The sequence below is a fragment of the Microcaecilia unicolor genome, chromosome 5 (genome assembly GCF_901765095.1).
Source record: "Microcaecilia unicolor chromosome 5, aMicUni1.1, whole genome shotgun sequence".
In the NCBI taxonomy this organism is placed as follows: domain Eukaryota; kingdom Metazoa; phylum Chordata; class Amphibia; order Gymnophiona; family Siphonopidae; genus Microcaecilia; species Microcaecilia unicolor.
In genome coordinates, this window is record NC_044035.1 from 77,005,512 (window position 1) to 77,028,919 (window position 23,408).

General features: G+C 43.9%; 1 protein-coding gene across 1 annotated transcript in view; it reads left to right on the top strand.

Annotated features, from left to right (window-relative positions):
• The first annotated feature begins 1,515 nt into the window (after positions 1 to 1,515).
• BTAF1 (B-TFIID TATA-box binding protein associated factor 1) overlaps positions 1,516 to 23,408 on the top strand; it is a 620,170-nt gene continuing 598,277 nt past the window's right edge. The window contains 1 exon segment of the mRNA XM_030204965.1: positions 1,516 to 1,875. Coding sequence (XP_030060825.1) covers positions 1,862 to 1,875 — 14 coding nt within the window. The 5' untranslated portion in view covers positions 1,516 to 1,861.

A 23,408-nucleotide genomic window follows, 5' to 3' on the forward strand; every position in this document is an offset into this window, starting at 1 on the left:
AGAGTCAGAATGTGTGTGTGTGTGCTGCTAAAAGCTATGTAGGTATTGGCGACATACAATTTAGGCCTCCCAAATTGCAGATGAACTTTTTATATGTTCAAGGAGGTTTGATAAGAGGAGATGGCATGACCCTATCTGACCTGAAGCCAGTAGGTGGAGCTTGTTCCCCTCTCAATTTCGTTGTTTGGGTGTACCAAGATGGCTGCTGCCGCTGAAACTTAAAACCTCCTCGGGTGGTATGGGTAGAGACCGGCTTCAGCAGCCTTGTGACATCATGCTATCTCCAGTTCTCCAACCTCCTTGTATAAGTTTCACAAGAATGTTCATAAAACCATTTTATGTGTTTTGCTTCCATTAGAATACAGACTGGGAGAGGTGTGTTGGGATGGGGCCAGCCAGCATGAGGGTGGCACAGGACGAGGAGCTGGAAGGTAAAAAAAAAAAAAAATCAAAACAACCCAAAACCATGGCCTTTTGCCATATGCTGTGTATTGGGGTGCGAATGTAAAGGCTGGTTCGGGAGCCCCATGGTGTGCCACTGTTTGGTTTGCTGAAAGCCCACATATTTTAAACAGCCAGTAAAATAATGTTCCCTCATGAGGTTGGCTACTGTCCAATGTATAGTTCTGTTTCATTGATAACATGATCATTATTGCTCTGCTTTCTGGTGTTTACATTCATCATCCTAAGCCTGTTTTAAGTAATGTTGAACTTCTAAGTTTAATTCTGAAAAGGAAAACCCCTTTTGAACTTAGCTATTTTTAGTAAATTTACATAAAAATAATTGCATCTCCTTGTAACTCTGGGCAAGTTACTTAACCCTCCATTGCCCCATGTACAAAATTAAATACCGCTATATAAAGTCACTTTGAGAGTAAACATAGAAAGGCGGTATTCCAAATCTCATCCGCTTTCCCTTTAACAGGCAAATAGTAAAAAAGGTGATGATAGTAAAAAGTGGTCTAATTGTGCATTCATAGAATGTCAAAAGGGCTTATATAGCAGTTCAACCAGCTTAAGAAGCTTTAGTGTCCAGTAGTACAAAGTAATTGAAAAGTACCTTTAAGCAGAACTAACCCTGTCTTACTACAGCTAAAAGACTGTGTAACTGCTACGTTAATCTACTCGAATGCATGCAAATAAAGGTTGATAAATAATATAAGGTGATATATATATTTTACAGGACTAACAATACATTTTTTGACTGTCTTCTGGGTGTTGTCACTGTCAGTCTTTTCCTCCCCTTTTTTCTTAGACCTGAACTAACAAATCTGGGAAAAAACCGTGGACGGGTACCTTGACTTTACCCAAGCTAGTATACTAACTGCTGCAGACTAGCGCGGCCAAGATCCTCCCACCCCCCCTAGTACATAGCCCTCTCAATCGCTGAATCCTTGTCAATCCGCCTTCTCCGTCCACTTACAACGCTTCTTCTGATTGGCTTTGTGTAGCCGATGTAGCCAATGACAAAGCGGCTACCATGGTGGAAGGAATAAATACAAGATGGCTGCTCATATAAAACCAAACGTCTGGTTCTTCTCTGTGGATGATAAAATATATTCTTTACTTATTTTTCGTGGTTTCCTGGGATTTCGTTGTTGCTCCGAGGGATAGTATCGGCATTAAACAGACCAATATTGTTTAGGTAGCGACTGGTGTGCAGGGAATGGTCGCATTAAAGAGAAAAGCTGCTTGTCTGAAGCCGGGAATTAAGACAGTGAAGATAGAGGGTGCCAGTTCCCTGAATGACTAGGCCTCGCGGGCTCTGTTGAACCCGGTAAAAGTCTTTCAGCAAGTAAATGCGCTTCCTTTTGGTGGTGAAGACTGGCCTAAGGCGAGATCGAGGCTTTGGTTGTCTATTATGGCAGTTTCCAGGTTGGTGTCTGGTTGTTTCAAGGCATTGTTTTTCGGGGGTTGGGGAGTTTCCGGTGAGCAGGCCGTACTATCCAATGTGGACAGTAGCTTCACTTAGTGGGTGTTACGTTGTGAAAACTTTTTTCTTTTGTTGTTTTAATGGTTGTTTGGAGTGTAGTTTAGTTATGCCGTTTTAAGTGTGTTGTAGCTTTTGACTTTATTATTAAATTGTGGAAGTGAAGTGTATATGTGCGTAATAAACATTACGAAGAAGGCTCTTAGGTAGGTGAGTGTCAATTATTTTTGCATTGGAGTGGAGGACTAGTAGCGGTGTGGTTAGTGCAGGACTTAGATCCCGAGGAACCGGGTTCGATTCCCACTGCAGCCCCACGTGACTCTGGGCAAGCTACTTAACTCGCCATTGCCTCAGCTACAAATAAGTAAACCGCTTTGAATGTGGTTGCTAAAAACCACAGGCGGTATATTAAGTCCCATTTCCCCTTTACTCTTTAAACCAATTCTGAAATGTATGAGTCTGGAAGGTTGATAATTTTAGTGGAGTGGAGGAGTAATCTGGTGGTTAGTGCGGTGGACTTTGATCCTGGGGAACTGAGTTCAATTCCCACTGCAGCTCCTTGTGACTCTGGCCAAGTCACTTAATCCTCCACTGCCCCTGGTACAAAATAAGTACCTGAATACATGTAAACCACTTTGAATGTAGTTGCAAACAAAAACCTCAGAAAGGCGGTATATGAAGTCCCATTTCACTTTCCCCATTCCCTTTTAATGATATGATTGCACAGAAGCATATTTAAATCTTATCAGGGTCGTGCATTAAAGAAAATAGTGGATTATTTATTAAACTTTCCCCACAAAGCCAATGCCATTATTTATTTTCATGATAGTTTTCTAAATGCATATGCAAACTGAACTTCTAGTGACTTCTGTATTAATAGATTAGCAGAGGAAAATCTTTGAATTAATTGAGGAACCAATGAAATCAAGTTTTCAGGTTATTTTTTAAATAGTTGTGGTATCTTTTATTAGAGACCCTCTGGTAGCAATAAATAGCTTTTAGTCCTTTTTATGTCATAAATTGAATTAAATTATGCAAGCATACCAAATTACAGTAGTTTTAGATATATTTGAATAATGGCTGTTTCTAGATTTTTGATACATTTTTGTAGTAAACTTTTAGTAACTTTAATTTTTGTGATCAAGTGTTTTTCAATTTTGGGGCCTATTTACTAAAGCTAAATTTTGCAATTAACAAATGGTAACTACAAAACTTGAACACAAACTTGTGCAGTAACTGTATGGCCAGCATTTGCCTGTACAGTTACCATACATAGGGGTATGTTTACTAAGGTGTGGTGTTTGTTTATTTAGATTTTGCTCACACCTTTTTCAGTAGTAGCTCAAGGTGAGTTACAGTCAGGTACTCGGGATATTTCTCTGTCCCAGGAGAGCTCACAATTTAAGTTTGTACTTGAGGGAACGGAGGGTTAAGTGACTTGCTCAAGATCACAAGGAGCAGCAGTGGGATTTGAACCGGCCACCTCTGGATTGCAAGACCAGTGCTCAAACCACAAGGCCACTCCTCCACTCCGGTGTTAGTGTTTCTAACGCACCTTTAAATTTAAAGCGCGTTAAATGTAAACGTGCCTATACATTTCTATGGGCACATTGGCGTTTAACGTGCATAAACCATTTATGCATGTTAAGCTAGTGTGCCCATAACGCACCTTAGTAAACATAGGTGATAATGTATTGCTAATAGTGTGGTTGCATCTGGGCTAATAGCAATGTCCTAAGGGGCCATAGAAATAGCTTTAAGAATTTTGCTCCTCTTGCCCCTGCCCAGTTCTGAGGGTCTCCGAGGGCAGGAGTAATACCTGGGATGCTCTAGCTCTGTTGTCAGCCTGGGTTCAAAATAGCACCTCTGGCTGCTGGTAGTAGGACCATGAGATTACTGCAAGGGGTTAGAGGTGCCATTTTGGAACCCGGGCTGTTGCTCCCTACTAGACATTTAAGAGAGGTTGCGTGGGGGGGAGGGGGGGAACAGGTGCAAATGGATAATATTGGTTCTGGATGCTGCTTGCATGCCACTATTTTTCCTTATCTTTTCCTAGCCTGTTTTATTATTGGTGTTGCTTTTCTTTCAACTTAGTGTGTAAACTGCCTTGAACGTCGTCCCGTCCCCTCCTTAGGTGGTATATTAAGCATCTTATAAATAAATAATGTAGGGTCATAATAGGTGCATCTTCATTATTTGCAGCTGTATTAGTGCATGGTAACTTACCGTGCACTAATTACAAGCGCTATCCATATCCATAACTTGCAAACTCTCCACTCTATTTCTGCACCCTGCTGCAGAAAGTAATTACTTTGTGAATTAGCATGAGGTAAGTGCTGTAAATGTTACTTAGTAAGTTTACTGTGCTTTGGTGAACAGGCCCCTCTATATTTGTTTTTATTTTACTCCTCACCAAAATAAATTCTTTTTAGGTTTGTTTGAGGTTGATCCTAGGAGTTTCCTGTGGCAGAAATGTGTTTTCTATATAGCAAAATATTCGTGACTAACTGTAAAAGCAACACTGTGTGCTACCTTCAACAAAGGCACACTTTTTTCCTAGTTCTGTAATCCACTTTTGCAAGGACTACTTAAATCAGTTATTTTTTTTTGTAGTGTGAGTAAACTTGCCTTTTTTTTAATGTGGTTGTGTCTAATAAGTATTGAGGTAATATTTCTACATCATGTGTTAAGTGTGCCAGAGAAGCCATCCTATGAAGTACTGTTCCTCCAGGATTGTAGCTGAGGCATAGTCTTTTTAATTAAAAAGTAATAAGATACTTTACTGGCATTACTTTGTGACAAGCTTGTAGTTTTCATTAGGGTATGCATGCCAAAGATGTTAATTTTGTTTCCCATGTTTTTTTTTTTTTTTTTTTTTAATTTTACTTTTTGTTTTCCTTTCGTTTTGGGCCATTCAATGGGGACAAGAATAAGCAATAAGACACATTGCATGCTTTACCCGAGTTTTTGTGTTCAACAGGGACAAGAATAAGCAATAAGACACATTGTATGATTTACCTGAATTTTTGTGTTCTTTCTGTTCTCAACTTTCCTATTTGCCCACGTTTCTGAATCATTCTGTTTAATAAAGTGAACTTGCCAGTCTGTACTCTTATTTTGCCTCTATATTTTTTCCATTACTAAAATTAGCTAATCTGATTCACAAGTGTCTCGGTAGATGACCTGAAGATCTCATTTTACTTTTGGTAGATTATCTTCTGCCAGGGGTTTTTCAATTTTTCAATCTGGCCATATCACGAATTCCCTTGACAATGTGTTGATGCCTAATCTTCTATAATGCCACATCTTATATTGGTCTGTATTTTGCCTGTGGATCCTACCACCAAAATGTATAAATTCAGCTGCCATTTTTAGCGTTTAATCTATGCTTCCTTGTCATCAAGCAGATGAAGCCATTACGTATGGGTTGTGTCCATCAACCAGCAGGGGGAGATAGCACTCAACTTTTCACAGTGCCTCATGGCCAGCTAGCTCCACTGCCTCTTCAATATCTCCCCAAGCAGGGTGGCTGCAGCTTCTTCGAGTTCCATCAAAAATCTGCCTGGGGGTGGCTCCTGGCTTGCCAGTTGTTAGCCGGGGTGTTAGAGGCTATAGCAGCTTCACTTTGAAGGCACATAGGTCAGCCCTTTCCCTGCCTTACCCATGCCCCCATGGATGTGGACATATTAGCTTGCTTTTCCCTGTCCTTTGCCACTCAGTGGATGCAGGCACATTAGTTCGCCTTTCCCTGCCTTTCCCACTTATCTGAGCCTCCGGAGTGGTTTTATTTACCTCTTTTTGCCTCTGCTTTCCTCACAGCGTTAAATAAATAAATAAATAATTAGTCGCGTCGCGCTTTAGCGCAGCGATCTTGGAATAGAGGTTTATTTCTTGAGATTCTTCTGCAGGACCGGAGCTGTGATACTCGGTCTAGTGAGGTAAGAGTGTTTTCTGACTCCTCCGGGGTGGGCCCACGATTGGGACGTTTTTGGCGTGAACAGTCATTTTTGAATTTTACCGCCGTTTTCAGTGATGGCTGCAGAGACTGTAAAGCGCTGTTCTAAATGTGGCAAGCGCAAATCAGCAGCGGGGCTCTGTAATTCGTGCTGTACAGACGGTAGAGCCGGCCCGAGCATGGCGAGTGGCGATCTTTCGTGCTCTGAGCTGGCAGCGGACACCATTTTGGATTTTCCACATGGTGCGGCCTCCGTTGCGACGGAGAGCCCTGAATCTGGGGGGGGGGGGGGGGGGGTCCTCTGAGTGAGGCTAATAATAGAGCTGATAGCCCTGGGCAGGATCCGGGCGGTCAGGGAGCGGTTTTCTCCCCTGATTTTGTTTTAATGCTGCATAGGGATGCTTAAAAGAGCTCTTCCACAGGGATCTTTGGACCCTCTGCCTGCCCCCCCCCCCCCCCCCCCCGGTGGATCCTGGCCTTTTGGAGTTGGCTTTGCCTGTTTCTTATCCTCCTGATAAATGCAGAAGGGCTAATTCCCCTTCTGAGTGTGGCGCACCCCCCTTTTCTCCACCGTGGTCGTGCTATGAGGATTCTGAGGGGTCTGACAGAACTTCTTGGGCTGAGGAGCCAGAGTCGGGTGCAGAATTGCCACAGAAGCTTGATGATCCGTCTGCGGTGAGGATTTTCCACCGCGAGGAGCTGCCAGTGCTTATTTCAGATGCCTTACAAGCCCTCTCGATTGAAGATCCTGGGAGTGGCACAGCCTCCTCTGTTAATCCAAGGATGGCTAGTACCAGAAAACCTGCTCGAGCCTTTCCTTTGCATGACTCCATCCAACAGCTTATTTCGGCTCAATGGGCTGACCCCAAGGGACCTTTGAAGGTTGCCAGGACTATGGGGCAATTATACCCTCTGAGTGAGGAACACTTGGCTCGCTTTGCAATGCCTAAAGTGGATGCCCTGGTCACGGCTGTGACAAAGAGAACTACCCTCCCTGTTGAAGGAGGTGTTGCCCTGAAGGATATTCAAGACCGCAGGCTTGAGTCAGCTCTGAAGCGGTCCTTGGATTTGGCAGGTCTCACTGTTCGGGCGTCTGCATGCAGTTGTTATGCTGCTAGAGCTTGCCTGGCTTGGTTACAGCAGGCAGTGGAACAGCCAGGTGATGGAGTGAAGACCTTATCTGAAGTGGCTCCGCGGCTGGAGTCGGCCTTGTCCTTTTTGGCTGACGCCCTTTATGATATGGTCAGAGCTTCGGCTAAACAAATGGCTGTAGCAGTGGCGGCTCGCCACACTCTTTGGCTACGACATTGGGCGGAGGACATGGCCTCTAAGCAAAGGTTGGTGAAGTTGCCCTTTCAATGCCTTCTCCTGTTTGGTGAGGAGCTGGAAAACATTGTTAAAGGCCTGAGGGATTCCAAACCTTAGCGCTTGACCGAAGATAGGCCGAAGCCTTCCTCTAAGGGTCAGGCTTCCGTGAAGCTAGAAGGTACTGCCCGGGGCGTGCTGCTGGGTTCACTTCGCGTGCCCGCTTTCAGCAGAGAAACTCCTTTTGCTCGGACAAGCGTTCCGCAGCTGCCGGTTCAAGGCCTGGAGTTCAGGGGCGACCCTCTCAATGATGGTGCGCCGGCTCCCTCCTCGTTTCCTGTCATCGGAGGAAGACTTTCCCTCTTTTTCGAGGAGTGGGCCAAAATCTCCGCAGATCAGTGGGTCTTGGACCTGATCGGAGACAGATTCCGAATAGAATTCGATACCCCGGTGAGAGATGTTTGTGGAGTCCCGATGCGGTTCTGCCGCCAAACGGGCGGCGGTAGAGGAGACTTTGCACAGTCTGTGCCAGATAGGGGCTGTGACCCCGGTGCCTCCCGCCGAACAAGGTCTAGGCCGCTACTCCATTTACTTTGTGGTGCCACGAAAAGGCGGGTCTTTTCGCCCGATCCTGGACTTAAAAGAGCTAAACAAGTCCTTAAGAGTGCGGCATTGTCACATGGAAACCCTGAGCTCCGTCATTGCGGCGGTACAGCCAGGAGAGTTTCTCACGTCTCTGGACCTGAAAGAAGCTTACTTGCACATACCAATTTGGCCCCCGCAGCAGAAGTTTCTGCGGTTTGCGGTGTTGGGAAAGCATTTCCAGTTTCGGGCCTTGCCTTTTGGCCTCGCCACAGCTTCCCGAACCCTCTCCAAGGTAATGGTGGTAGTGGCTGCCTTTCTCAGGCGAGAGGGTATCCGGGATCACCCGTACCTAGACGACTGGCTCATCAGAGTAGACTCAGAAAAAGAGAGTCATCTAGCTACAGCCAGAGTGGTTTCAGTCCTTCAATCTCTGGGTGGGTCGTCAATATGGCCAAAAGTCACATGACCCCTCGCAATCTCTAGAATATTTGGGGGCCAGGTTCGACACAGCCTCGGGCTATGTGTTTCTTCCCGAGCAAAGGTGGTGCAAGCTTCAGAATCAGGTCCGTCTGCTCCTGAGGATGCCCCGCCTACGAGCTTGGGACATTGTCCAGCTGTTGGGATCGATGACGGCCACCTTGGAAGTGGTGCCATGGGCGAGAGCGCACCTGAGAGCCAGTATTCTCTACTTCAACGATGGTCTCCAGTATCTCAGGGTTATCAGTGCAGACTTTCTTGGCACCCTGCGGCCCGCCTCAATATGGAGTGGTGGCTCTCAGACAGCATGTTGCGGCGGGGAATGCCGCTGGCGCTCCCCGATTGGTGCCTAGTGGTGACAGATGCCAGCCTGAAGGGCTGGGACGCACATTGCCAGGGGAAGCATGCCCAGGGTCTGTGGATGCGGGACGAGTCGGAGTGGTCTATCAACTGCCTGGAGTTGAAAGCGGTGTTTCTGGCTCTTCTGGCCTTTCAAGTGACCCTGGAAGGATTGGCTGTCCGAGTGGTCGGACAACACGACAGCAGTGGCCTACATAAATTGACAAGGCGGCACTCAGTGTAGAGCTCTAGCCGCACAGGCCGAGCAAATTTGCTACTGGGCCGAGCTGCATCTACAGTCCCTGTCAGCAGCTCACATTGCAGGTCAGAGCAACGTGCAAGCCGACTATCTAAGCAGGCATCAGATCGATCCAGCGGAGTGGGAACTAGCAGACTATGTATTCCTGCAGATATGTGCCAAATGGGGCAAGCCCGTGATGGATCTTATGGCGGCCAGTTCTAATGCCAAAGTCCCGTGCTTCTTCAGCAGACGGAGGGATCCTTTCTCTGCTGGGTTGGATGCCTTGGCTCAACCCTGGCCCCTGGGCTTGCTGTATGTGTTCCCTCCATGGCCCTTGATAGGGCGAGTGCTCCTGCAGATTCGGCTGCATCCAGGAGAAGTGGTGCTCATCGCCCTGGATTGGCCCAGGAGGCCTTGGTATGCGGACCTCCGACAGATGCTGTTGGAGGCTCCCTTTCCGTTACCTCTGGTTCTGCACCTGTTGTCACAGGGTCCGGTGGCCATGGAGGACGCCTGCAGCATTGGTCTTATGGCATGGCGATTGAGAGGGCGCAATTGAGAGAGAGAGGCTACTCAAGGTAATTTCCACTCTGCTGCAGGCCCATAAGCGCTCCACTTCCGTGGCTTATGCCAGAATTTGGCGCCAGTTTGAAGTCTAGTGTGTTTCAAGAGCGCTTTCTCCGTTGTGGGCTCCTGTCTCGCCGATTCTGGATTTTTTGCAGGATGGTGTACACAAAGGCTTGGCCTATAATTCCCTGCGGGTGCAAGTGGCAGCATTGGCCTCCCTGCGTGGCAAGGTTGAAGGCGTGTCCTTAGCTGCTCATCCAGATGTGGCACGGTTTCTTAGAGGGGTGCTTCGGCGCCGTCCTCCCGTGCGGGCACCTTGTCCAGCTTGGAACCCCTTTGAGCCGCTTCGGCGTGCTTCAGAGAAAGATTTGACACTGAAGGCCGTGTTTTTAGTGGCCATTACTTCGGCGAGACGGGTGTCAGAGCTCCAGGCGCTGTCCTGTAGAGACCCTTTTCTGCAATTCTCAGAGTTAGGGGTCACGGTTCGGACCGTGCCTTCAGTCATGCCTAAGGTGGTTTTAGTGTTTCACCTAAACCAGCCTGTTTTTCTTCCCTCCTTTGTGGAGGAGGAGTTTCCAGATTTATTTGGGCAGTTGCACCTTTTGGATATGCGCAGGACTCTGTTGCAGTATCTGCGAATTACAAATTCTTTCAGGACCTCTGATCATCTTTTTGTGCTGTTTGCAGGTCCTCGCAGAGGGTCTTCAGCGTCTAAAGCCAATATTGCCCATTGGCTCAAAGAAGCTATCTTTTCAGCATATCTGCTGTCTGGCTGGGCTCCCCCTGAAGCCTTTAAGGCACATTCCACAAGAGCGATTTCCTCTTCCTGGGCGGAAACTGGAGCACTGTCTCTTCATGAGATTTGCAGTGCTGCAACATGGGCTTCTAAGCTCTCTTTTGCCTGACATTGCAGGCTGGGTGTGGCTGCCAGGAGGGATGCGTGTTTTGGAGCACAGGTGCTAGCGCGTGGTGTGGCTTGTTCCCACCCTATTTAGGGATTGCTTTGTTACGTCCCATACGTAATGGCTTAATCTGCTTGATTACAAGGAAGGGAAAATTAGGTTCTTACCTTGGTAATTTTCTTTCCTTTAGTCATAGCAGATGAAGCCATGAGCCCTCCCTGTATGATTGTCTGTATTGCAGTGATTCTGATTTTAGGTGCTGTTCTTGTTTCCTGAAGTTATATTCCTTCCTTCCTTGGGGAGTCGGAAAACAGTCTTCAGGATTCTTGTTACAGTTATAGGAGGATGAGTTATTCCCTCCAGTTCATGTTTTGGGAGGATGAGTTTATTCCCTCCAGGAGGATGCGAGTATTCCCTCCATTTATACAAAGTGGAGGACGAGTTTATTCCCTCCAGGAGGATGAGTTCATTCCCTCCTTTTTTGAGTTTATGCCCTTGTTAAGGGGCCATCGTTCGCTGTGAGGAAAGTTCATGTTATTCCCATTGCGGTTTGCCATACTGAAGAGGCAGTGGAGCTAGCTGGCAATGAGGCACTGTGAAAAGTTGAGTGCTCTCTATCTCCCCCTGCTGGTTGATGGACACAACCCATACGTAATGGCTTCATCTGCTATGACTAAAGGAAAGAAAATTAACATGGTAAGAACCTAATTTTCCCTTCATGGTCCCAGAAGTTTTCATGTCTGCTTTCCCAGGTTTTTACTTATGTTAACCTCCAACCCCCCCCCCCCCCCCCAACTCCCAAACCACTCACTGTTTGGAGTACGTTGAGCTTTAGAAACAATTCAACTGAACTTTCTGTAAGAACTTTAAAATTACTCAAGAAAAAGAAATGGAGTAAAAAGACCTCAGTCAAAAATGTTCACAACCACCACACACAGATTGGAGCTTATTTCAATCACTGGTCATAAAATCTCAGTTTCTGTACAAAATATTATTCCCAAGGCTCAAAAGTGACACCAAAACTGCAGTACCAGTATTTTTTGACTTGTAATATTTAATAGATGTTTGTAATTGAGTCCAGATGTTGAAAATAGTGTCTAGTCCATATTCCATGTTGCCAACAAAACCACACTTTCACAATATAATAACAGTGAACCCAGGCACTTATCTATTTAAATAAGCCAAACGCCAGTCTCCACATCATAAATTTCTATCATTCCCTACAGGGGCTCCTGTTTCGCTGGAACTGCTTCAGGGGAAATTGCAGGCACATTCAGCTTACAAGCTAGGAGTTCCAGGACTCGTGCTTCGGCACTCCCAAGTAGAGAGGCTTGGACACTGGACAGATTTGTGTGGAAAGCTTTTTAGGCCTTGATGCTTGCCTGCATCCAGTCCTACCAGCTTTACACAAGCCTGTACTTTGCAGTCTTTGGTCCACAGTTCACTATCTCGTGGATTCTCTGCAACGAGAGCAGGCTGCAGAGCTTTGCTAACTGTATAGTAAGCAGCTGGAGTATCAAAAATATCTGGCCAGGGGAGCATATGATTCTTTTGATACAGCACCCAGCCGGTCTGACATGGGTGTGGGGATGAGCAGATGTTCATGGCTGCATGTCTCTGACATGGAACCAGTGGTTCAGGCGAGGTTGGCAGACATTCTTTGCCGAGATGACATCTATTTGCAGATAAGGTAGAGGAGGTAGCAGACCTTATCAAGAAACCTACAGATGCCATACAAACTCTCTCGGAAACCTCCAGCTGCAGCCTCCTTTTCTAGGAGATTTTTGAGTGGGCCTAGGTGACAACCGTATTACTTTTGGAGGCGTAGGTTTCCACCACCTTCTTGCTCTGCCTAGAACCCTCGGGCCCAGCGTGCTTGGCCTTGCCATTCCCACCCTCAGAAGCCCCAGCCGGCTCCCCAGTTGAAGCAAGGGACAAGCTTCTGACTGGCTCCAGGAGAGCATAGCCATGCTCAAATTAACCGACCTGGCTGGCTTACTGGTAGGAGGATGCTCAATTTTCACCAACACATGTAACTTCCGACCGAGTTCTTATTGCCCACTGAGGGTTTCGTAAACCAGCTCTCAGCACAAGCAGGTACTTATAGAGGAAATCACAGCCCTTCTACAGGTCAGTGTGGTTGAACCCATACCATCAGGGCAAGAACGGATTCTATTCCAGGTACCTCATAAATGACTCCAGAGGAAATTGGAGAGTCATGGGATAGGAGGTAGTGTCCTATTGTAGATTAAAAACTGGTTAAAAGATAGAAAACAGAGAGTAGGGTTAAATGGTCAGTATTCTCAGTGGAGAAGGGTAGATAGTGGGGTTCCTCAGGGGTCTGTGCTGGAACTGCTGCTTTTTAACATATTTATAAATGATCTAGAGATGGGAGTAACTAGTGAGGTAATTTAAATTTGCTGACGACACAAAGTAATTCAAAGTTGTTAAATTGCGAGAGGATTGTGAAAAATTAGGAGGGTTTTAGATTTGTTGGGAACTGGGCAACATTCTGGGGAAGGGGGGGCCTATTCCAAAAGGATGGGCTCCACCTTAACCAGGGTGGGACCAGGCTGCTGGCATCGGCATTTAAAAAGGAGCTAGAGCAGCTTTTAAACTAGAAATGAGGGGAAGGTTGACAGTCGCTCAAAAGCGCATGTTTCGGGATAAGGTATCTTTCAAAGATATCACAAAACAGGGAAGATAGGGTATCCTGATTAGTGAGGTTGCAAAAGAGACCATAGTAGATCAGGTGTCCTTAAATAAAAATCAGACAAAGCATTGCAAATTAATACTGTCACGTACTAAGTATGATGTAAATAGGAACAACAAACATAGTTTGAAATGTCTATATGTGAATGCCAGGAGCCTAAGAAATAAGATGGGAGAGTTAGAATATATTGCACTGAGTGAAAAGTTAGATATAATAGGCATCTCTGAGACCTGGTGGAAGGAGGATAACCAGTGGGACACTGTCATACCGGGGTACAAATTATATCATAGTGATAGGGTGGATCGAATTGGTAGAGGGGTAGCCTTGAATCAAATAGATTGAAAATTCTGCAGGAAACAAAACACTTGTTGGAATCACTGTGGATTGAAATTCCATGTGTAAAGGGGAAAAGGATAGTGATAGGAGTGTACTACTGTCCGCCTGGCCAGGATGAACAGACGGATGCAGAAATGCTAAAGGAAATTAGGGACGCAAACAAACTGGGCAACACAATAATGGTGATTTCAATTACCCGATATTGACTGGGTAAATGTAACATCAGGTACACTAGGGTGGTAAAATTTGTTGATGAAATCAAGGACAGCTTTATTGACCAGCTGGTACAGGAGCCGACGAGAGAAGGAAAAATTCTAGACCTAGTCCTTAGTGGAGCGCATGATCTGGTGCGGGAGGTAATGGTGCTGAGGCTGCTTGATAACAATGATCATAATATGATGGGATTTGATATTAGCTTTGAAGTTAGTATACATAGGATATCAAATACATTAACGTTTAACTTTAAAAAAGGAGACTATGATAAAATGAGAAGAACAGTGAAAAAAAAAACTTAAGGAGCGACTGTGAGGGTCAAAAATTTACATCGGGCGTGGATGCTGTTCAAAAACACCATGCTGGAAGCCCAGGCCAAATATATTCCGCGTATTAAAAAAAGAGGATGGAAGACCAAACGACAGCCGGCGTGGTTAAAAAGTGAGGTGAAGGAAGCTATTAGAGCTAAAAGAAAATCCTTCAGAAAATGGAAGAAGGAACCAACTGAAAATAATAAGAAACAGCATAAAGAATGTCAAGTTAATTCCAAAGCACTGATAAGGAAGGCTAAGAGGGACTTTGAATAAATGATTGCGTTGGTGGCAAAAACACATAGTCAAAAATGTTTTAGGTATATTAAAATCAGGAAGCTGGCAAAAGAATCTGTTGGACCGATAGATGACCGAGGAGTAAAAGGGGCGATCAGGGAAGACAAAGCTGTAGCGGAGAGATTAAATTAATTCTTTGCTTCGGTCTTCACCGAGGAAGATTTGGGTGGGATACTGGTGCAGAAATTGTATTCGAAGCTGACGAGTAGGAGGAACTTAATGAATTCTCTGTAAACCTGGAGGATGTAATGGGGCAGTTCTACAAACTGAAGAGTTGCAAATCTCCTGGACTGGATGGTATACGTCCCAGAGTGCTGATAGAACTGAAAAATGAGCTTGGAGAGCTATTGTTAGTGATATGTAATTTATCCTTAAAACTGAGCATGGTACCGGAAAATTGGAAGGTGGCCAATGTAACACCGATTTTTAAAAAAGGTTCCAGAGGAGATCTGGGAAATTATAGACCAGTGAGTGTGACGTCTGGGCCAGGCAAAATGGTAGAGACTATTATAAAGAAAAAAATTACAGAGCATATTCAAAAGCATGGATTAATGAGACAGTCAACATGGATTTAGTGAAGGGAAATCCTTGCCTCACCAATCTACTACATTTCTTTGAAGGGGTGAACAAATGCGGATAAAGGGGAGCCGGTTGATATTGTGTATCTGGATTTTCAGAAGGCTTTTGACAGAGTACCTCATGAAAGACTCCAGAGGAAATTGGAGAGTCATGGGATAGGAGGTAGTGTTCTATTGTGGATTAAAAACTGGTTAAAAGATAGAAAACAGAGAGTAAGGTTAAATGGTCTGTATTCTCAATGGAGGAGGGTAGTTAGTGGGGTTACCCAGGGGTCTGTGCTGGGCCTGCTGCTTTTTTTTAACATATTTATAAATGACCTAGAGATGGTAGTAACTAATGAGGTAATTAAATTTTCTGATGACACAAAGTAATTCAAAGTCATTAAATTGCAGGAGGATTGTGAAAAATTAAAAGACCTTGGGAGACTGGGCGTCCAAATGGCAGATGACGTTTAATGTGAGCAAGTGCAAAGTGATGCATGTGGGAAAGAGGAACCCGAATTACAGCTATGTCATGCAAGGTTCCACGTTAGGAGTCACAGACCAATGAAGGGATCTAGGAATTGTCGATGATACGTTAAAACCTTCTGCTCAGTGTGCTGCTGCGTCTAAGTAAGCAAATAGAATGTTGTCTATTATTAGGAAAGGAATGGAAAACAAAAATGAGGACGTTATAATGCCTTTGTATCACTCCATGGTGCGATCGCACCTTGAATATTGTGTTCAATTCTGGTTGCCGCATCTCAAAAAAGATATAGTGGAATTAGAAAAGGTGCAGAGAAGGGCGACGAAAATGATAAAGGGGATGGGACAACTTCCCTATGAGGAAAGGCTAAAGCGGCTAGGGCTCTTCAGCTTGGAGAAAAAGTGGCTGAAGGGAGATATGATAGAGGTCTGTAAAATGATGAGTGGAGTTGAACTGGTCTGTTTACGCTTTCCAAAAATACTAGGACTAGGGAGCATGCGATGAAGCTACAATGTAGTAAATTTAAAACGAATTGGAGAAAATTTTTCTTCACTCAACCTGTAATTAAACTGTGGAATTCGTTGCCAGAGATTGTGGTAAAGGCGGTTAGTTTAGCAGAACTTAAAAAAAGGTTTGGATGGCTTCCTAAAGGAAAAGTTCATAGACCATTATTAAATGGACTAGGGGAAAACCCACTATTTCTGGGATACGCAGTATAAAATGTTTTGTACCCTTTTTGGGATCTTGCCAGGTATTTGTGACCTGGATTGGCCACTGTTGGTAACAGGATGCTGGGCTTGATGGACCTTTTGGTCTTTCCCAGTATGGCAGTACTATTGTACTTATGTACAAGGGGACCTTACGAGACTGGGAGACTGGGCGTCTAAATGGCAGATGACGTTTAATGTGAGCAAGTGCAAAGTGATGCATATGGGAAAGAGGAACCCGAACTATAGCTTCGTAATGCAAGGTTCCAGGTTAGGAGTCACAGACCAAGAAAGGTATCTCGTCGTCATCGTTGATACGTTGAAATGCTCTGCTTGGTGTGCTGCGCCGGTTAAGAAAGCAAACAGAATGTTAGGTATTATTAAAGGAATGGAAAACAAAAGTGACGACATTATAATGCCTATGTTTCGGTCCATAGTGCAACTGCACCTCGAATATTGTGTTCAGTTCTGGTCGCCACATCTCAAAAAATAGATATAGTGGAATTAGAAAAAGTACATTGTAGGGTGATGAAAATGATAAAGGGGATGGGATGACTTCTCTATGAGGAAAGGCTGAAGCTTCTAGGGCTCTTCAGCTTGGAGAAGACGGCTGAGGGGAGATATGATAGAGGTCTATAAAACGAGTAGGTTGAGTAGACGTGAATCGTTTGCTTACTCTTTCCAAAATTACTAGGACTAGGGGGCATGCGATGAAGCTACAATGTAGTAAATTTAGTAAGAATTGGAGAAAATGTTTCTTCACTCAGCGTGTAGGTAAACTCTGAAAGTCTTTGCCAGAGAATGTGGTAAAAGTAGTTAGCTTAGCGGGGTTTAAAAAGGTTCTGGACAGCTTCCTAAAGGAAAATTCCTTAGACCATTATTAAATTGACTTGGAAAATCCACTGCTTATTTCTGGGATATATACAAATACAAAATCAATGGCTATGTTTTGTTCCCAAGAGGGCTCTGTATGAATACACAACAATAGTAGGACAAAACTTGTATGTGGCAATATATATCTTATAGGCTGTAGAGGTTATCTCATAGCATTTTTAGCGACTGTGTATATCAGCGTATCATATGCCTCACACGTCTGCAATTGTAATCATAGACTACCTCCAGCCAGCCAGTAGTTTCGTGTTATATTTAGACTTTTAATTGAAACGTACTGCTGTCTCAAAAACTTAACATTATTGCACACATAAAAAGCAAATAATGCACCAATTCGACTTAACTTAAGGGCTCCAGACTTTATGTGTTGTCTTCGGTAGTGAAAGTTCAACAGTTTGCATCCCAAATTTGTGGAGCCCTTATCGGCAACTCCGTTGTTGTGGTAAGCCCGACAGGACCCTGTTTCGCGGTCTCAAGCTTTGTCAAGGGCAAAAACCTCTATAAAACGGAGAAAACATATTTAGTTAAAAAACATCCGACCTAACATAACTTATTTGCTAGAAAATAGGCGTATGGACTTACAGCAACAGTGTCTTCTATCTGAATCGCCAAACTAGAAATGGCGTTGGCGTTCATATTATATCTGTTATAAGCTCCACCTATCGACGCTACGTCTCAAACAGCTGATCCGTGTAGCGGAAGGAATTTAAAGAGACAGGTCTAATAAAAAATAAACATTTAAACCTTATAGTTCTAATTTCGACAAAAAGATAATCAAACCCCATACTGTTCCTTTTGAAACACCATCTCTTGATACTGCATCTTGAACCGCTCATTATTGTGGCGAATATAATTAAAAGAAACAATTCCAATGGAGATGAGCATTCAAACCTTGTGGTTCCAGTGTGTTCAGATTAAAAATCCATTGTGTTTCTTTTTGTAATAATAGTCTGTTGATATTACCCCCGCGGGAACTTAGGGTGACATGATCAATCGCCATACATTTCAAAGATTCACAAGAATGTTGTTGTGTGATGCAATGATGAACAAGGGGGGCTCCAATGTTGCGGGCTGAAATTCTTGATCTGTGTTCTATCATTCTTTCATTAAGAGATCTGTTTGTTTTCCCAATATATACCTTGTTGCAAGGGCATATAACATAGTAGATAACATGTGGGGTCCGGCAGTTTGTTTGATGTTTAAGAGAAATAGTCCGGCCATTATGATAAAAATCAGTGGTCTCTATGGTCAGTGGGCAAGTTTTGCATCCATTTCTATTGCATTTCTTGTGTCCACCCTCCATATTGGAACCTATGGTGGTGCAAACTGACAAATCTGTAGGGCTTAGAATTTCCTTAAGATTACGTGCCCGAGAGAAGGCCATCCTGAGGCGGTGATCTTCAAAAACAGGGTGAGCTCGCATAATGTCCCAATGTTGTCTTATAATGTGGGCAGCTGTTTCACCACCTTGCATATATTTCATAATGAAAGTCATGGCTGGATCTTCTTGTGCATCCAATGTCTTTTCTTGTAAAAGTAAGTCCCGATTTAGGTATTTGGCTCTTGTATAAGCATTTTTTAGAACCGCTTTGGGGTAATTGCGCTGCAGTAATTTGGAACCCAATGTGTTAGCCTGTTGGCGAAAATCGTGTTCATCAGTGCAAATTCGTTTGAAACGTAAAAATTGCGAAAACGGCAAACTGTGTTTAAGATTTTTAGGGTGACAACTGCCATACTCCAACATCGTGTTTCTATCAGTTGGTTTGATATGTACTTTCGTTTGAAAGCAGCCTGCTCTTAAAATGATTTCTGTATCCAAAAAATGGATATTCGTCTCAGAGAAAGATGCAGTAAATTGAATCCGTGGGTGGCACTTATTCAACCATACCTGAAAATCCATTAGTTCACTAGAAGTGCCCTTCCATAAAACAAAGATGTCATCAATGTATCTACGCCATATTATGATGTTATGTCTATGTGGGGAAGTATATAGCCATCTATTCTCAAATGCGGCCATATATAAGTTCGCCAATGTTGGAGCGAAAGTGGCTCCCATCGCGACACCAGAAATTTGAAGGTATAAGCTATTCCTGAATTTAAAAAAATTCTTGCACAACGCTACCCTCAATAATGACATCAAAAATTTTGTGGGAACTTCGTGTGGACTTTGTCTCTCCTCCAATAGTGTGAATATTACCTCAATTAGCTCTTCTTGTGGGATCATTGTGTACAGGGATTTGATATCAAAAGTGGCCATTATACACCGGGAATGTGGAATATGTGTATCGCTTAGAATTTTTAAGAAATGGTTGGTGTCTTTGATATATGACGGGCACACAGTAACCATATCCTTCAAAGACATTGGATGCACAAGAAGATCCAGCCATGACTTTCATTATGAAATATATGCAAGGTGGTGAAACAGCTGCCCACATTATAAGACAACATTGGGACATTATGCGAGCTCACCCTGTTTTTGAAGATCACCGCCTCAGGATGGCCTTCTCTCGGGCACGTAATCTTAAGGAAATTCTAAGCCCTACAGATTTGTCAGTTTGCACCACCATAGGTTCCAATATGGAGGGTGGACACAAGTAATGCAATAGAAATGGATGCAAAACTTGCCCACTGACCATAGAGACCACTGATTTTTATCATAATGGCCGGACTATTTCTCTTAAACATCAAACAAACTGCCGGACCCCACATGTTATCTACTATGTTATATGCCCTTGCAACAAGGTATATATTGGGAAAACAAACAGATCTCTTAATGAAAGAATGATAGAACACAGATCAAGAATTTCAGCCCGCAACATTGGAGCCCCCCTTGTTCATCATTGCATCACACAACAACATTCTTGTGAATCTTTGAAATGTATGGCGATTGATCATGTCACCCTAAGTTCCCGCGGGGGTAATATCAACAGACTATTATTACAAAAAGAAACACAATGGATTTTTAATCTGAACACACTGGAACCACAAGGTTTGAATGCTCATCTCCATTGGAATTGTTTCTTTTAATTATATTCGCCACAATAATGAGCGGTTCAAGATGCAGTATCAAGAGATGGTGTTTCAAAAGGAACAGTATGGGGTTTGATTATCTTTTTGTCGAAATTAGAACTATAAGGTTTAAATGTTTATTTTTTATTAGACCTGTCTCTTTAAATTCCTTCCGCTACACGGATCAGCTGTTTGAGACGTAGCGTCGATAGGTGGAGCTTATAACAGATATAATATGAACGCCAACGCCATTTCTAGTTTGGCGATTCAGATAGAAGACACTGTTGCTGTAAGTCCATACGCCTATTTTCTAGCAAATAAGTTATGTTAGGTCGGATGTTTTTTAACTAAATATGTTTTCTCCGTTTTATAGAGGTTTTTGCCCTTGACAAAGCTTGAGACCGCGAAACAGGGTCCTGTCGGGCTTACCACAACAACGGAGTTGCCGATAAGGGCTCCACAAATTTGGGATGCAAACTGTTGAACTTTCACTACCGAAGACAACACATAAAGTCTGGAGCCCTTAAGTTAAGTCGAATTGGTGCATTATTTGCTTTTTATGTGTGCAATAATGTTAAGTTTTTGAGACAGCAGTACGTTTCAATTAAAAGTCTAAATATAACACGAAACTACTGGCTGGCTGGAGGTAGTCTATGATTACAATTGCAGACGTGTGAGGCATATGATACGCTGATATACACAGTCGCTAAAAATGCTATGAGATAACCTCTACAGCCTATAAGATATATATTGCCACATACAAGTTTTGTCCTACTATTGTTGTGTATTTCTGGGATAAGCATCATAAAATGTATTGAGCTTTTCTGGGATCTTGCCAGGTATTTGTGACCTGGATTGGCCACTGTTGGAAACAGGATACTGGGCTTAATGGACCTTTGGTCTGGCCCAGTGTGGCAATAATGTACTTCCTTATGCCCAAGAAGAGTAGGTGGATTTCGTCCCATCCTAGACCTAAGAGCCCTGAATAAATCCCTGCTCAAAGAAGTTCAGGATGATTTTCTTGGTCGCCCTTTTCCCCATGATTCAGGAAAACGATTGGCTATGTTCTTAGGACTTGAAGGATGCCTAATCTACTTGTCGATACTTTCCAGTCACAGGAGGTATCTCAGAAATTGGGTAGGTAAATATTACTACCAGTACTATGTTCTGCTATTTGGCCTCGCTTGAACTACCAAAGTATTTTCAAAGTGTCTAGTGTGTTGTAATGGCGTATTTATACAGACATCCCCCCCCCCCCCCCACCTTTTTCTAGAGTTATGGTGGTGGTTACAGTTTATCTGCATCGCTTGGAGATCAGGATACATCCTTACCTGGATGATTGGCTGATTTGGACGGATTCATCTGCAGAGGCTGACCTGGCTACTTCATAGGTTATCTCTTGGATAGAGACCCTGGGCTGGGTTGTGAATCGGGGCAAGAGTCACCTGGTTCCCTCCCAGGTTCTGGAATACCTGTGGGTCTGCTGCAGAACACTGTAGCTGACTAAAAGAGAAAATTATCCAATAAGACACTTCTGCTGCCCCACTCCACCCCACCCCAACACACACGAATTAAAATAATTCTCTAGCTTTAATGTACTGCACTTTGTTGTTTGGTTATATTTCATGTTATTATTTCTACGATGAAACTTTTTCATACTGAATTGTGCTGCTTGCTTATTGTTTGCTATGTGTACTGCCAACCAATATCTGTTGCTATGGGATGGGTTAGATTAAGACATTGGCAAGCTAAGAACATACCTAGAGTCTAGTGTTTAGGGGCGATGCTGTCAATGCACTCAGGAGATTGACCCTGGCGTTTTTTTTGGGATTCTACAAATTTTTCTGGAAGCTAGAAGGATGGCTAACATCCAAACATTTATCAGAGATTAAAAAGTCTCGCATTTCTCCGTGCAGTCTACAACTTCTTCCCCCTTTGTGAGTAAGCCTGGTCTGCTTGTTTCCAGGATAACTAGTAGCAGAATCCGGTCAGGGGTGGAGGACTGTAAAGCTGCATTTAGTAACAAAAGGGGAGGTGGTTAATTCTGCTGTAGAAAATAATTTTTGCATGAGCTGGGAGATGGAAGAGAAATGAAAGCACTCCCCAAATAGGAAAGGGGTTCATAGCTATTACAGAATTGCGCCTTTCAAGTGGTTCTTCCTTGTGAACAACAGATGTCTAGAAATTGAGTTATGTCTGTCTACCAGCAGGTGGAAAAAACCTGAGCTCCACTATATAAGATGGTGAGCAGCTAGGTCAGTCAGTATTCCTCTATCTCCCTACAGGTGGTAGACAATTCTCCCAGCAGCTCCCTGGTCTTTTGTGGAGTCTAGTTTCTTTTAGCTCCTGTTCTGGGTTTCCTGGTCCAATTGAGCTTGGGTGTTTAGGCTGGATTACGTGCCTACTTAGGGGTACACCTGCCCCCAAGTTTCTCTTTCCTCACTTTCAGTGGTGTGCTGAAGGAAATCTGTCGGAGAAACTTTCACTGATTCCTCTTTAGCTGTGGTAAGGTTTGCCTGAGCCCAGTGAGTACATCTTTAAATTTCTCTGCTTTTCCTTGCATAGCTTAGCTTGTTGGACTGCTATGGTTTTAAATTTCTCTGCTTTTCCTTGCATAGCTCAGCTTGTTGGACTGCTATGGTTTTAAATTTCTCTGCTTTTCCTTGCATAGCTCAGCTTGTTGGACTGCTATGGTTTTTAATTTCTTCTGATGGCTGAAGTGGTCAAATGCTGCTTCCTTTACGATGTATGAAGAGCAGCATTTGGTCACTGTGCCAGCTGTTTAACTTTGCAGACGGCTACAGAGTTGCTGAAAAGTATGGCGGGCTCTGCTAGCTCATTCAGGCTCTGGTTTCAGATCCTTCACAGACCATGGGAACACCTGATATTTTTGGATTCCCGTGCGCCTCTCATATCGACAGAGCATCTTTTCCTTATGCTTCATCCTACTTGCCTAACTTCAGATCTTGCTCCATTTTCTGCTCTTCCTGCTGGCTTGGCCTCTAATTCAGATTCTCGGGTGCCTTTTTCTGAGTTTATACTCCTGCTACACCAGTTAAAAAGAGCTCAGCCTGTTGCGGATCTTAATACTCCTCAATAACTTCAGCCAGATTGGGTTTCAGAGAAGAGGTGTTTGGATATCCTAGCAGATGTGGACACGGAGCCTTTTCCTTCCCTATCACAGTCTGAGGATTCTGTCGGCAGTATCTATGCACCTTCTTGTGCTAGAGTTTTTAGAGGATAACTGCTGATGAAGCTGGTGATCCCACAGCAGTTAGGATGTTCTACTAGGAAGAGTTACCTGCTTTCATTACTAAAGTCCTTGGAAATTCTCTACATCTCTCCCTTGTCCTGTCTTCTGCCACCTTTCACCCTATCATGGCGGGTACTAAGAAGCATCGGAAGTCCTTCCTGGTGCATGAAACGATGTGGAAATTTATTTCTGCACAATGGACTACTGCTGGTGCCAATCTCAGGGTAGTTATTTGTATCCTATTCCAGAAGAATTGGAGAAGTTGATTCTTTGGTAGTAGCGGTCACTAAGAACACAGCTCTTCCTCTTGTGTGTGACATTGCCCTCAAAGGT